This window comes from Nelusetta ayraudi, unplaced genomic scaffold (assembly GCF_046127955.1).
Source record: "Nelusetta ayraudi isolate G7.1 ecotype Tasmania unplaced genomic scaffold, CSIRO-AGI_Nayr_v1 ptg000070l, whole genome shotgun sequence".
Classification (NCBI taxonomy): Eukaryota; Metazoa; Chordata; class Actinopteri; order Tetraodontiformes; family Monacanthidae; genus Nelusetta; species Nelusetta ayraudi.
This window is the reverse complement of record NW_027466120.1, coordinates 592370-607212: the sequence shown is the minus strand read 5'-3', so window position 1 is coordinate 607212 and position 14843 is coordinate 592370. Positions and strand designations below refer to the sequence as shown.

Below are 14843 nucleotides of genomic sequence, written 5' to 3'. Positions count from 1 at the left end.
TTTGAAAGATAATTGCTTTTAACAAAGTGTCTGTTACCCATATTTTTGGGGGTTTGTAAATCAGTAACAACATTTAAAAAACTTAATAGTTATAATTTGTTTGAATGTTGTTGTTGTTGTTTTTTCAATTAACAGTCCTAATGAGTTATACATAACATTTTTGTGTCTTTTAATGAACTAATACATTGAATGCTGTAATCATGGCCTTTCTCAGTAAGCTTAGTGAGAAAAAAAATGGCATTTTTGTTTTTTGTTAATGAGGTGCAACCTAAGTGACTCTCTCCAAACATGGTGGAACATTCGCAGCCAAATGTTTAGGGATTTTATTTTCACAATAAAACAGCATTTTTCAGTTTAACATAACACAAATCTGGATTCACACAAACTGGTAATGAGTCTCAAAATATTTATTGTGTACTAAAGCACCATAATAAGAAAAAAAAACTCTCACGTGACAACGTTGTCAACAGACTCTTATTACTCAGTAGGGAAATAAAATTAACAAAAGCAAGAGACCTTTTGCAGTCCTTGGGAGTTCTATGTAAAATAATATGGTTTCTTGACATTGATGCCATATTCTGTGAGAGCCGGGCTTAAGTCCTCCATCGTCAGGGTGTACTTCTTGTCCTGTTTAGAGGAAGGGAAAAATTTCGGAAAATAAGCAGTTACATCAACAACTTTTCTCGTCATACAGCAATAACAAATAATTATTGCATTTACATTTACAGCAAAAGCCTAAAAAGTGTGAAATGCTGACCTTTGTCTTACTCCTTGAGCTTCCTGAAGCAGTGCCCTTCATTTTACAGTACTGCAGTGCGTCATTGGCTATGTCTGAGATAAACTTTTGAGAGGCAAGGGAGATCAGGCGGATTCTAAAGAGAGGAAAGGGGGGAATAGCTGAATGTTCATCATTTGTACAAACACACATACATATATAGAACAGTTTTCTCTGTCTGTGTCAGGGTGTGTGTGCATGTCAGGGGGTTTTGCAAATGAAAAATTAGCTGAGCTTTGTCATACAGTTTTGCATGTCTACAATGATGACGTATATACTTAACTTTGAAGTGCAGTATAGAAAGCAGTCACTGTGTGCTCAGTTTTGCTCATTAAATTTACTATATTTCAAGCTTAGAAAAGTATGACCCCTGTGATTCAATTTATGAAGCTTTTAACATTGTTGTGCTAGATATGAGTACGACTGTTATATTTAACAAGCTGAATACCCATAATGTAATATCTTACAATAGAGTATAAGACCTTACATTCTCGGATCAGAAGCCTCAAAGCCAGCCCTGTTGAGGTAATAGCCTGTAACTGCATCTGGAATCTGTACAAAGAAAAAAAAAAAGGTGCATTGTTACAATTCCTTCGCAACTGAAACAAATATCACAAATCACAGTCATGTAGGCGGTTCTTTAAAAGAGCACCCAAAGAACATCCAAGTTGGGGTGGAAAAATCCTGGATTTTAATTTTAATAATGACTTAAACCATCAGCTGTGCTTCCAAACAAAAAGAAAAACAGGATCATGCTGCATGGTGCGCCGTGTATGAAACACCGCAGGTGCATTCCTGAAAAGATGCACTATGTGTCTAAGCCATCCATCAACCTCAACAGGTTAGATTTTTTAAGTGCATTATAGAAAAGACCTGCAGCAAAACTGGTTTTACCTGCCAAGGACAGGTTTGGCAATATTTAAAGAATTCACAATTGTAAAACAGCACATTTTACAAAAACAAAGCCCACAAACAAAGCAATAAGTAAAAAAAAAAAAAAAAAAAAGTAAATGTACAACATATTCACACATTCATACACACTATCTAGTCCACTTAAACAAGCTATCTAAATTGATCATTTTACTGAAACTGAAATATGGTGGCTAAAAGCTTTGCATAAGACCGGTCCAGGGTTAATAGATATGATTACGTCTTTCCCACATTAAACTGTGTGATATGAAAAAAATAATGGCTTCACTCACTGTAGGTGTGTACTCTTCCAGCTGCATGAGAAAATCTGCCAATGGCGTAGTGGGAGCGGGCTTCAAGTCTCCATTGGTGATGCCGCCAGGAACATAGACTCCGTTAGAGACAGATGTGTCCGCTGACGGTGTCACCATAGACGCCGGGGCTGAAGCTTTAATAGAGATACAAACTTTATTTATTTACCAAAGTATTGGATTTCAAATGCATTTGGATTAAAAGTGCGTTCCCTTTATACATATATATACATATATATATATACATATACATATATATATATATATATATACACATATACATATATACATATATATATATATATATATATATATATATATATATATATATACATATACATACATACATACATACATACATACATACATACATACATACATATATATACATACATACATACATACATATATATATATATATATATATATATATATATATATATATGTATATGTATATATATATATATATGTATACACACACACAAAGTTGTTAGGCAATGTCGTTAATACAATGTACACATATAGTTAGACGTGTTATGCATTTCTCTCCAAGCCCACAGCTGATTGGTCAGATTGATGGATTAATGCTGGTATTTTGATTTGGTATTTTAATACGACTTGAGACTTATGGGAACCAACAACTCTATCAAAGAACACTGAAGCATAATTAGCCCAATGCTATATGCTAAGAGTTGAACACAACAAGGCGGACACATAACCTTACCGTTACTCGTGACTGAAGGAATACTGCTGACATTGGGCGTTGAGTTATCATTTGCGACACAATTGCTTGAAACTGAAGACGTCGTCGATGAGACTCCAGATGTGACCGTCTGGTTTGCGTTGTCAACATTCATTGTGATAATTTCAGCTAACGGCTATCCTTTGCTAGCATAAGACGAGCTCCAAATTAGTAGAACGAGTACTACTTGGCTTTATAGCGCTAGTAAAAAACCTTTGCCGAAATTCTATGTTATAAAGTTAAGATCGGTGTTTAACGTAATACGTCACAAATGAACGAGTCGAAGACTTATTAGCATCAAAAAAAATATGAGGCGCTACCGTGCGGCAAATAGCTGAGCTCACGCTTTGAGGGCTAACTGCGTCATGTGACTCGTTGTTTATGGATCGGATCCGACGGAAGAGGCCGAAGACTTCCGAGAAGACCTTTCTAACGCCGGGTACTCGCATCCCCTACTGGCAGGGGACGTACCTGCAAGGGAACGCTATTTTGTTGGCTATGGGTTTTTAGTTTATTTTCATTTTTCCAAACTCAAATTCTGAGAGACGATATATCTCATTGAGATTCATAGTCCCAATATTCTGACGGTGGCATTGAGCGGACCACTCTCTGATGTGGCGCTACCGACAGTAAAATTACGCCAGCCGTAATTTTTCCCGAACCCCAAAAACATGACTTCGTGTACATTGTTGCGCGGGTGAATAAAGAAAGAAAGAAAGAAAGAAATTACACTTTTACGTGTTTTTTTGTTTTTGTTTTTGTTCTTGTTTTTGGAGATCAGTAGAAGAAGTTAAAAAAAAAAAAAAAAAGATTACAACCTGCAGTTACACAAGAGCGACCAATGGTCACCAGGGTAAAATCTATAATAAATCCATAACTAAATATCTTTTAAAGCGGATTGGCGGTGATACAGCTTTCAGAGCATGCGCGCGCGCGCGCGCGCAGACAGTCACGCGCACCTACCGGAACTGAGACACTTGGTAAACAATGTTGAGACGTTGATGCTCCTACACGTTTTTGCCTCTCGTGGTTTTTGATTGGCTGTTACCTGATGCAGTTCAAAGCAAGGTGTGTCGTCGCACCGAAAAAGGACTCGTGTCAACAATGACTGATGGACGAATAGTCAATCTTTGAATATAGTCCACTCCATGGGACAGGATTCCCGCAGAGGACTTTGACCGACAGATCTGTGTACGTTTTGTCTCCTTGGTTGAGTGGCACAAGCTGTCTTAGTTCGTGTTTGGAGCCGTTCGGGTGACAGAATGTCTCTCCTTGTACGTGTCATCGTGGTGGGAGCCGGCAGTCGAGGGGAGAATTATGCTCGATATGCGTCTGTACATCCTGAACGTATGACGGTAAGATGCTCGTGGAGATTTCTTGAAGGCAAAAGAGCACTGTGATCAAATGATGACGTTAACATAAATATAACCATTCAAATGAACTGAAGCATTTCATTGCAAGTGCAGTTCATTGTTGCTCATACGATATAGACTGCGTTCCACGCGTGCCTTTAAAGCACTGCGGTCATAAGCAGTCCAACCAGCAGACACTCGCTTTTTGCTGGCTCAGTGTATTATGGGAATCAATTATTAAAATGGGGGAAAAGGGATAGAATCGTTTTTCTCTTTACGTGGTTTTAGATTTGTATTTGTATTTGTATTTTTTTTGGGGGGGGTAATCCTCGTTGTCACTCCATCATTCCATTTCTGGCTGGTGGTGATCAGGATACCCAGGATACCTCTCACTGAATTCCTTAAAATTCGGATGTAGTATTTTAAGATAAAGCCTCTCTAAAAATTGTTTCTTTTTTGTTTTACTTCAGAAGAAATGATCAGCCCATTTTTCCACTTCAGGCTGGTAGTAAAGCAACTGACATTTCTGATTTTTCACAAAATATTGATCTGAAATCATGCACATGAAACCAAAAAGTGACACTTTTTGGAAGAGCTTTATTTTCAAATGCTACATTAGAATTTTCTGAAAATAGGTGGGGGACTACCTACAGTAGTTTACTAGCAGCGGCCTTAAGTGGACTGATTGACTGACAATTAGGAATTCCCCCAAAATATCAATTTGAAATCAAAAAGATTGAACTGAAAAATCTAAGTTTATGGAACTAGGATATGCTACATCAGAATTTTCTGAAATTGAGTATGGATCTTCCTGGGGTTGTGCACTACCTGCCAGACATGGAATGATGGACTGACAACAATAACTTTTCCTAAAATATTAACCTGAAATCAAGTGTAGATAAAAGCTTTTCTATCACTTTTTGGAATCGTGCTCAGTGATTACCGTAAGGCTCAGTGTACACAGAGTGTCTGCTTGCTCGACCGCGTTGGACGAACTGGTGGTTGGCTTGTCCACAGTTTAAAAGCCGTAGGGGCGTTGCTAGCAATTTTGGCCACATGACTAAAAATCAGTTTGTCCCTTTCCAGGTCGTTGGAGTGGCAGATCCAAGGAAGTTTGCTCGAACTAAACTTCAGCGGCAACACCAAATTGTCAATAAAAACATATTTGAAGGTCAGCAAAACAGATTGCAATGTGCATTACGAAGAGACATGACATTTACAACATTACATTGATTTGCACAATGTGATGTGCTTTTCCTTTGTTTGTTACTTTACAACAAAGCAAGTACAAAATGGAAATGAAAATTACAACAAATGCAGCAAATAAAAACTGTAAAGAACAACCCCATCTTTTGCCATTTTTCCACTAGACTGGCAAAGTGTAATTGAAAGAGAGAAGTTTGCAGATGCAGTCTTGATTTGTACCCCTGACAGCCTCCATAAGGTGAACACATGCAAGTGAATATTGTAGTGTATATCTAACAGTCTGTGTGTTATATATTTTATTATCTTTATGATTAGTTTATATATTAGTTTTGCTCCACAGGACCCTGCGGTTGCCTTTGCAAAAAAGGGCTACCACATTCTGTTGGAGAAGCCAATGGCAGTAAGTGTTTTTGTAAACGAAGAGTAAAAAGTTTCTAACTATTGTTTTCCCACACACTCATGTCATTTTTATGCATTCGACTTAATTGTAGACCACTGCTGAAGACTGCATAGCCATTGTGGATGTTTGCATTCGGAGTGGTGTGATGCTATCAGTGGGTCATGTTCTCCGTTATGACCCTACCATCTACAAAATTAAGGTATTCCCCGTTTTTCCAAGTGCAATCATCTTCTCACAATCATCACTAACTTGTTGTGGCTCTTCATAAGATAGATAAGTTAGATAAGACAAGATAGATAAGAATGTTTTGTTGTTGTTTGGGTGAAAGGAATAACTGTAGAAATAAATGTATTTGGTTTCCAGGAGGTGATAGATTCTGGAGTCATCGGTGATGTGATTCATATTCAGCACCTTGAGCCAGTAAGAATGCAAGTAGAATAGAAAAAAATATACTAATCAATTGAACTTCTAATCAAAGACAAAGGTTCTTATTTATATATGTATATATATATATATATATATATATATATATATATATATATATATATATATATATATATATATATATATATATATACATATATATATTTAATGAGGTTGTTACAAATCTACTCAACCTCTTGTTCCAGGTTGGTTTTTACCACTTTGCTCACTCATTTGTTCGTGGAAATTGGAGAAATGAAGCCGAAAGCTCTTTTGCTCTCTTGGCAAAGTCATGTCATGATGTTGATCTGATTCATTATTGGGCTGGAGGACGAAGGTACGTATGTCAATAATTCACCAGTAAACTTATTATTTTTTTCAAACTGGTGAATCACTGCTTATCTCTCCAGGTGTGTTAAGATTTCATCCTTTGGGTCACTCAGCCACTTCACAAAAGAAAATAAGGTCTGCTATCAGTTTTTATTATTTGTCTAAAAAAATAAAAATATATATATTAAAAAAGTTGTATGATACTCCTGTCGCGGCTGAATAATACCATCTAAATCAGCACACATATTTGCTTATTGATTGTCAGCCAGCAGGTGCGGCAGATTGCTGCCTGGACTGTTCAGTAGAAGCAGATTGTCCTTACTCGGCACGCAAAATATATCTGCTTAGAGTGAAAGAGGTAAGAGCACCATAGATTCAGTAGTCTGTCACAATCTTTGTCCTGTAAATAAGTTTTTATTTGCTGAGCACTACTTTATATAGTCTCTCAATGCGTGTCAGGGTCACACAGGCTGGCCTGTCAGCGTGATATGCCCCAACTCGCACCCAGACATTGAGTCAGTGACGGAGGCCTTGAAGTTTGGGCCGTATGGCCGCTGCGTCTACGAGTGCGACAATGATGTCTGCAGCAACCAGGTGTGTAGACATTTTATATGCAGTTTTTCCTTTTTTGTAACATTGTGAAAGCTTAGATAGCTTCACTAAAAATCAATGTGCTCACCCGAACCATTCCTTCAGTGAGATTGTCACTGTGTACATTTCGTGTTCCTCCAGGTTGTAAACATGGAATTTGAAGGGGGTTTGACAGCAGCATTTACCATGGTGGCATTTACTGAAGAAATGTGCCTGCGGAAAACTACAATCTATGGCAGTAAAGTAGGAAAGAAACATTACTTGAAATTAACAATTAAAAAAAGTGTTTACCACTCAAAGTTTGTGTTGTGTTGCACTTTGAGATTTGCCTGCAAATGAAAATTGTGTTATAAATAAAATCTATTATTATGATTATCATTATTATTATTATTATTATTTGTGGAAACATCAATTGACTGCATGTATGTGATTATTCGGGAATCTGTCTTTAAGTCCTTGACATAGAGGCAGACTTCACTAAAACATTACTACCACTACACACTACACCAGCTCTATAGATTCTGTATTTCTATTTCATGTCATCAATGTCCTTTTTGCATTCCAGAAACAAACACTTACAATTATACCCTCAACTAAATTAGTGCTTTATCTTATGGGGGTTGTATTTATAAGCGTTTTGTCTTCCTAGGGAGAGCTGTCGTACAACGGACATGAGGTGCATGTGTTTGACTTTCTGACCCAAACATCCACGAAGCACAAGCCGCAACATAAAGCTCCAGTGGAGTTTGGCTTGGGAGGGCATGGCGTTGCAGACTACCACCTAATAGATGCTTTCATTAATGCTGTAGCAGTAAGTTATTTTATATACTATTTTTTTTTAAAGGAAAATTGACTCATCTTGGATTCTGATTTCTGTTTTTGTACAATAAATCAATGTATGGAATATATATATATATGTATATATATATATATATATATATACATATATATTCTTTTTTTTTTTTTTTTTTTTTTAATGAATGCTGTGGGTATTTGACCTAGTATTTGGTATTTGTCCCTTTGATTTTTGTGAGCACAGAAGAATGATCCGTCCCTCATCCGCTCAGGCCCTGAAGAGACGCTGCAGAGCCACCTCTTGGTTTTTAAAGCTGAGCGCTCACGTCTGGAGAGCAGGGTGGTGGACTGTGGAGAAACCAGTGTGATGAATAAATAACTTGTTGTTTTTGGACTCAGGTATCCCACAATGGTAATGATTGATGTAGACACGAGTAACCAATCTTACCAAATTTCTGTCATCGTGCCCATTAAATCGTTGGTGATACTCAGGGATCAGTGCGCTTGTGTGTGAGGAATAGGGACTTGTTGGGGGAATTCTCTTTATTTTTCAATTTATATTATACTTGCCAAAAACAATAGAAGACCTTTTGACAAGTTCCAAAGTATCTGAATGATTTTTAACAAGCTTGCTAGTCTTAACACATTTCCCATTATAACAATTTGAGGGAAAATGTGCTTTAATATTTTGTTTGTTTTTTTGGAATTCTCTGATAAAAAAAAAAAGAAAGAAAGGTCTGTAACAACAGTGTAATGTACCTCAACCCATCACCTGTTGTGTTTGTTATGTCTGAAATGAGCTGTGCTGTCTTCATCACAGCCATCAGTGTGGGTGCTGTGTCTCCGTGTGAGAGAGCAGTGAAACAGGTGGTGTCACGTGATCGAACTAACAAAATGGATGGGATTGGGCAGCAGGAGTGCAGAGGTTATACTAGGGAAGTAAAGTAAAGTTTTGTTTCCTGTTTTCTGCCATGCCCACTCCAACTTCAAGTAAAAAACAAACAAACAAACAAAAAACCACGTGATTTATTCTCTCGATGTCTCGTCTGTGGCCTCTTATTGAGAGTGGGTAGTGAGAAGGGGTCTGTTCTGAAGTAACAGCTTTTGACCACAAGATGTCACTACGAGTCCAGCCGCTCGTTCAAGGCGGCGGCTAAAGACAAAGCTAAGGAAACTCGACGAACAGGGCCGCACAGTCGAGGTCTCCGACCTGTATGCCATGAATTCAACCACACACTGACTTCGATGACTAGTCCAAAAAAAATCTGGAGAAAAAACCAACTGGTTTGTTTCCAGTTTAACACAGCAGTGCTGGCCTGCAGGGAGTTCAACAACTCAAAGAACGTCGAGCTAGACATGCTAATGACTTTCTTGGCTTGCGTCCAGTTTTTTCTTTCTTTCTTTAGGGCAGTTAATGACTCAAGAGATGGCCTGAAAGCAAAACGTAATAAGAAAGAAATTCCTCGGTAATGAAATGCAAGGTGTAATTCCTGTAATCCATGCATAGTGTGCACCCTTTTATTTAGACCAAATAGCAGGTTATGACCTGCAGGTGGAGTCAACGCCTGCAGCTGTATTTCCTGACACAGCTGATTCTCTTTGTTTTTACCCACAGCAGGGGTTTGGGTGCATTACAGAAACACAAGTTGGTTAACAAATAGGCAAATAGGGTATGCAGGAGGGAAAGAAAACACCTCAAAATGGTGTGACTCACATTGCGTCACGCTGGAGGTAAAGCAGTTCCACATTATTGGCAGGAAATCACATTCCATTACACTGGGAGTTGTCCCTTCCTAATTACCCTCTGAACAGTCATGTCAACAGCCACACACCATCACTGGACCTTGCGACACATCCAGGATGACTAATTCTGGAGCGTGTCCTGGAGTTTGCAATTCCCAGATGGATCATAACTGTACTGCTGCTTAAGTCTGACACATTTGTAACTGTTGTGGCAGGAGTAGGTGTTTAAAAAAAAAGACGAATATGAGATGATGAAATAGCTCAGTCATAAAAAAAAAAAAAAAAAATTGACCCCGTGCCAGGATGGGATTGCAGCGGCCATGTGAATAGGCACTCCCTTTGGGCAACGCTTAATTTTTCCTATTATGATTTAATCTGCCATAGAGCACAGAGCAGTTTCTCAGCAAAAGCACCAACACATACGTCACATCAAATCACAGGTATGTGAGGGGGATTGACTTCCAGAGGAAGATTAGAAACATACACTTCAACAGAAGCTGCTCCTGGAGAGACATTTGTGAGTTGAGTCATCAGCCGTATTTCTTGTATGACTCAACCAATCCACAAAAAAACCCTTTCGTTTGTCCAAGCCCTGCCTTCAACGCTCCCTCATGCCGAGATGTGCACGTTTACACGAGGTCTTACCTCATCACCGCATCACTTCCTCTCACTTGATTGGCCCGCCAACAGTCAAAACATGATGAAAATTCTGCTAAGATTTGTTTAACTCGCAGCTTATGTAAATGTTATGTGACGATTCATTGCTTGAAGTTTGGCTCGTCACAGAGGTTTTTTTGCTGCTGAGTGATGGACACATTTCAATTCAGACTTTGTTTGTCAATCCCTTGATCACCCAAGTTGTTTACTTTATGATTCAGTGAAGTTGCCTGGAAGAGTCTCCAGGGTGTTTGACTGGGTTTCTCAGATGTGAAGTCACATTGAACTTTCCTTCCTTGGCAACACTGGTATCTGTGGAGGTGGGTGAGGAGGCGGTGGTGGAGGCGGCGGAAGAGAAGGATGATGATGAAGGAGAGGAGGAGGAGGAGGCGTGACGGAAGAGAGGGAGGTAGTGTAGGAAGAAGATATGGGGGAGGAGAAGGAGGAGGAAGAGGAGGAGGAAAGCAGTGAACGCAGCACTGATGTCAAAAATGTGGAAAAGTGGGACAAGGAAAGTTTTGGAGAAAAGGAGGGTTTTGGAGGAGTTAAGTTGTGGAAGTTGGAGAAGTCTGCCAGAGAACTCTGGTCTGAGTTCTTGAGAAAGCAGTTAATAATTTTGTGGTATTCTGTTGAAATTTGTGTTGTTCAAGAACACACAAATGGCCTTGACACCCCCGCAGCCTCCTATGCTCTGCACCAGTCACATACACACATGCACTCAGACAGACTGACAGCAGACCTTACACATTAGACAACATTCACAAAACTTATTTACCTAACTTATCTTATTTACCTATTCCCCGTCCCCTGCTTTCAAAAGACTTTGACCCTGGGGTGAGACCACTGTTGAGGACAAGCTAATATTTAATGTTTGTTATTACATAAAAGGGGGTCATTCTGTTCTATTTCATTTTTGAATGTTCAAGCTTGTTCGCTTTTCAGTATACCATGACAATAATCGTTCAGGGGCTATAATGTTGAAGGTCTTTTTTTCCTGTCTGTTTTTCAAATCACTTATTTCAGCTGAACTTCTTTATGACCAACTTCACAGGGTTGCTGAGGACATCCTGCTGGACTTGCAGGCCCTCTGCCCACATTAAAGTCTGAACTCAGGGGGTAGGGAAGCCGCCTGGGCCCCCATGGTGCTGCATCCTGGGTAAAGAATTACTCTTTTCATTCTCTGGTCCCTGGCGTTCAGTGAGGCCATCACCATGAAATCAGATGTCACAGGGTTTAAACTGCTTTAATTCATGTCACTTCCTCAATCATTTCTTTGGCTGCCAACACTGTTTGTTCTTTCTCTGTTAGCACCCTGTGAAAAACTGGTTAGTTTTTGTTTTTTAATTTTTGCTTCTCTGTTTGTACTCAAGCTCTAACAATTATAAAGCGTAACGTGTGCATCTACTTCCCATTTTCTATTTTTTGTATTTTCTGATAAATTTTATTCCAGTGATACATTCGGATGAACTGAACAAAGAATAAAAATTAACAAATCAATTTTGTTTTTGTTTTGTTAGGCGCCCCTATGGCTTTTCATTTTGTTGTTTGTGTCGTCTGAGACCCTTAATATTTTAAAGCTTGCACTTCCATAATTCTTGTTCAGTGGGCAGTGGTCCTCTCCCCACTGATGGCTGCTGGTTCTTTGATAGTTGAGCTGTCTCCTTATGGGACGAGGTTAAAGGCCATAGTTCTGAAGCCCACTCGGACATGTGAGAAGCCTGATTCCTTCCTGACGCCTCCAACTAGTCCGACCCAACCCGCACAGCCATTAAACAAAGAGAAAGAAAGAGACTGACAAAGGTGTGTTTTTCAAATCATTATATCAGACAGTGATTAAGGCTGTTGGTGATGGTCATCTCTGAGCACACACACACACACACACACACACACACACACACACACACACACGTATATATATTTATTTTATATATTTATTTTATATATACATAATAGCCATTTTGGGTATGGGTGTGTTAAAACACGCAATAGTATCATGAACATGAACATGACTGTTCCTTGTCAGGCTAAAAGGAAGTGGTGGGTGGCAGCAATGAGGTGCAATCAGGACAAGTTGAGAATAGCTTGAAAGTTTCTGTTTCTTTTTTGAAATCACTGTAACCTTATCCCGAGTTGAGTGACTGTGGCCTCTTGTTTCATCTCTGGCGCAGTGTTACACGGTTTACTCATCAACCTTTGATTGGATGGATTGGAATTTTAAACAGTTACACATGTGCCAGCTGGAAATGAGGCATTTCAAGACTTTCTTTAGCTTAAGAAGAAGAAGAAGAAGAAGAAGAAGAAGAAGAAGAAGAAGACGAAGAAGAAGAAGAAGAAAAGTGTAAAGTTTATTCATAGGTACAACAGCATTGTAGTGTTATGCGAACATGCTGGAGGTCGACGGTGACTTTTGAAACCATCTGCAGGAACCTGTCTGTCTGCAGTCTGTAACAGGCCTGTAATTACTATTGCATGTTTGTACACAGCTGGTTCCTCTATAAGAGAATTCCCTGTGTCACAGTGTCAGCACTCCAACCTACACAAATGTATTTACCATATAGCATGTACATTAACACCTACTTATTGCTTTTCAGAGTCCAGGTGAAATGAGAGGCATGCACACATTTGTCTTGTGGAATAATATCCACTGCAGCCTTTTGTCATTAACCCCTACTCGTTATTGACTCCTGTGTCGGAGGTGATGTTCGCGTCTTCGGGGAGGAGGACTTATAGTCCAGCTTTGATGCATGAAGGAGTTCCTTCAGAGTAATCCATCACATGTTTGAAAATTAAAAAAAAAAAAAAGAAGACAGACAGAGGGGATGAGGGGTACAGATGTGGGAGGTGGGCTTCTGACTGCACTGACAGCTGTGAGGGACGACAGGCCTTTCAGAGCAGGAAATGACTTGACCTTCCCTGTGGGAGGCAAACCCTGCCTGACATCAGCCCCCACTGCTTGGAGCATCCCGGGTCACTCTAAGCGCCCACAGAGGGCAGAGGAGTGACAGCAGCCCAGTAGGAGGGAGAGAAAATCAAAACATGCTGTGATGTTTCCCCTTTGACAGAATTAAAAACTTTTCAAAGGTGACTTTCCTTCCGGAGAGTCAAAATACAAGGTTGAATTGAATCAAATTCAATCGAATGAAGTTGGTCTTATTGTCATTGCATTGCGGGCAGTCTAATACAAAGCTCTCATCAAGCTCTCATCATCTTTCATACAGACACTGTCATTCAAAAACATAAAAGAGTACATGCAGATGCATTAAGACATAAAATAACAGTCCTGAAATGTGCATATAATGCTGATTAGATACAGGTCACACTTCTATTTTCATTTAACACTGCAAAAAAACTGATTGGACCTGTTTTGTTCTGCTCTGTTTGGAAAATGCTACCGTTACCTAACAGGAAGTTGGTGAAAGATTTTATTTGCTGAAACAGAATTACCGTCACGTTAAGCAAACATATTACGTTGGTGAGGGCAAGTAAACTGTTGGTTTTGGTTGGTCATAGGCATAAGACACACCCTAATCCATAACTGACCCAGTGTGGATTTTATTTTATTTTTTTTATTAGAGTGCTATATCAGTTCAGCCGTACAAATCCCACAGAATAACAGGCAGTGTGACATGTCATTTGGCATGTTGTGTGTGCTTTTATTAGGATCTTTTGCACTTCCTAACACTTAGTGTCTCATCATTAGAGAGGTTATCTGCAGGCTGATTGTGGTCATATGACTAAAGAGTGGAACAGAGTCACTTTTCTGCTATTTGTAGTAAGACGGCCTACTACAGCACGTTGTCCTTGCGCCAGTCCGCGTGGGTGAAGACAAACACAGACAGTGAACTCCAAATGTCACACTCTATCTCCTCATCCACTGTGGTAACTGGATTGCCCATCACATTTACGTTTCACTACCAGCTGTATGTTGTACTCCGGTCAAACCACACCCACACAAGTGACTCCCACATAGGTCAGATAAAAAAAAAAATAAAAAATGGTATACCGCCTTGTGTCGTACGGTCCTGAAACAAAATCTAACAAAAATATAAAGCTATCTAGAACCTGTGCTAAAGGGATATTATTCGGCATCAGTGAGATATTACTTGCTCAAACACACAGTTTATTTCTGATAACGAAAAGCTACATGGTTACAGTATTATAAATAAAGAAAGCTTGATAAATTTAAAATTATAGTGCATCTGATTAAGTGAGACATGTGTAATAAAAGATGTAGTTTACACAAATTAAAACAATTAAATGTGACAAAGACACAAACCTAATTTTAACAAAAAGAAATTAATATAACATACAGTGTACATAATTATTATAAACCAAGGATAATAAAAAAAACAAATTCACAATTCTAAGAAGAATTTAATATTTAACAGCCACTACAGCTTGACCTCATTTCTTTTGAATACAGCTCATGTGACACATGATGTTGTACACAGTTCTCATTTCCAAGATGGATCTAAATTATATTTAGAAATACAGAAATGGCTGTATGACAATAAATAAATAAATAAATAAAAATATAATAAAATGTTTTGTTTTTTTTATCATACCTGATCAAGAAGAAAACCTTATTTTCATGTGAACTGAATTCGCC

General features: G+C 38.8%; 2 protein-coding genes across 2 annotated transcripts; one reads left to right on the top strand and one right to left on the bottom strand.

Annotated features, from left to right (window-relative positions):
• Window positions 1-308: 308 nt before the first annotated feature.
• Window positions 309-3129, bottom strand: taf10 (TAF10 RNA polymerase II, TATA box binding protein (TBP)-associated factor). The gene is made up of 5 exons (XM_076042129.1): window positions 2720-3129; window positions 1978-2132; window positions 1263-1327; window positions 758-872; window positions 309-627 (listed from the first exon to the last, which is right to left on the bottom strand). Exons 1-5 carry the CDS (start codon window positions 2850-2852, stop codon window positions 538-540), a joined length of 558 nt encoding a protein of 185 aa, XP_075898244.1. The 5' UTR covers window positions 2853-3129; the 3' UTR covers window positions 309-537.
• A 554-nt stretch (window positions 3130-3683) lies between these two features.
• Window positions 3684-8872, top strand: LOC142898863 (putative oxidoreductase YteT). Its single transcript, XM_076042120.1, has 13 exons — window positions 3684-4092; window positions 5176-5260; window positions 5460-5533; window positions 5636-5695; window positions 5787-5894; window positions 6059-6115; window positions 6325-6455; window positions 6529-6583; window positions 6714-6806; window positions 6908-7042; window positions 7181-7282; window positions 7689-7850; window positions 8079-8872. Exons 1-13 carry the CDS (start codon window positions 4000-4002, stop codon window positions 8211-8213), a joined length of 1290 nt encoding a protein of 429 aa, XP_075898235.1. The 5' UTR covers window positions 3684-3999; the 3' UTR covers window positions 8214-8872.
• The last annotated feature ends 5971 nt before the right edge of the window (window positions 8873-14843 follow it).

Coding starts and splice junctions, on each gene's coding strand:
- taf10 (XM_076042129.1), bottom strand. CDS start 2,852: ATGAATGTTGACAACGCAAACCAGACGGTCACATCTGGAGTCTCATCG. Junction 2,133..2,719: donor TCCTTCAGTCACGAGTAACG/GTAAGGTTATGT, acceptor TCTCTATTAAAG/CTTCAGCCCCGGCGTCTATG. Junction 628..757: donor GCTCAAGGAGTAAGACAAAG/GTCAGCATTTCA, acceptor TCCTCTAAACAG/GACAAGAAGTACACCCTGAC.
- LOC142898863 (XM_076042120.1), top strand. CDS start 4,000: ATGTCTCTCCTTGTACGTGTCATCGTGGTGGGAGCCGGCAGTCGAGGG. Junction 5,895..6,058: donor CTACCATCTACAAAATTAAG/GTATTCCCCGTT, acceptor TTTGGTTTCCAG/GAGGTGATAGATTCTGGAGT. Junction 6,116..6,324: donor ATATTCAGCACCTTGAGCCA/GTAAGAATGCAA, acceptor CTCTTGTTCCAG/GTTGGTTTTTACCACTTTGC.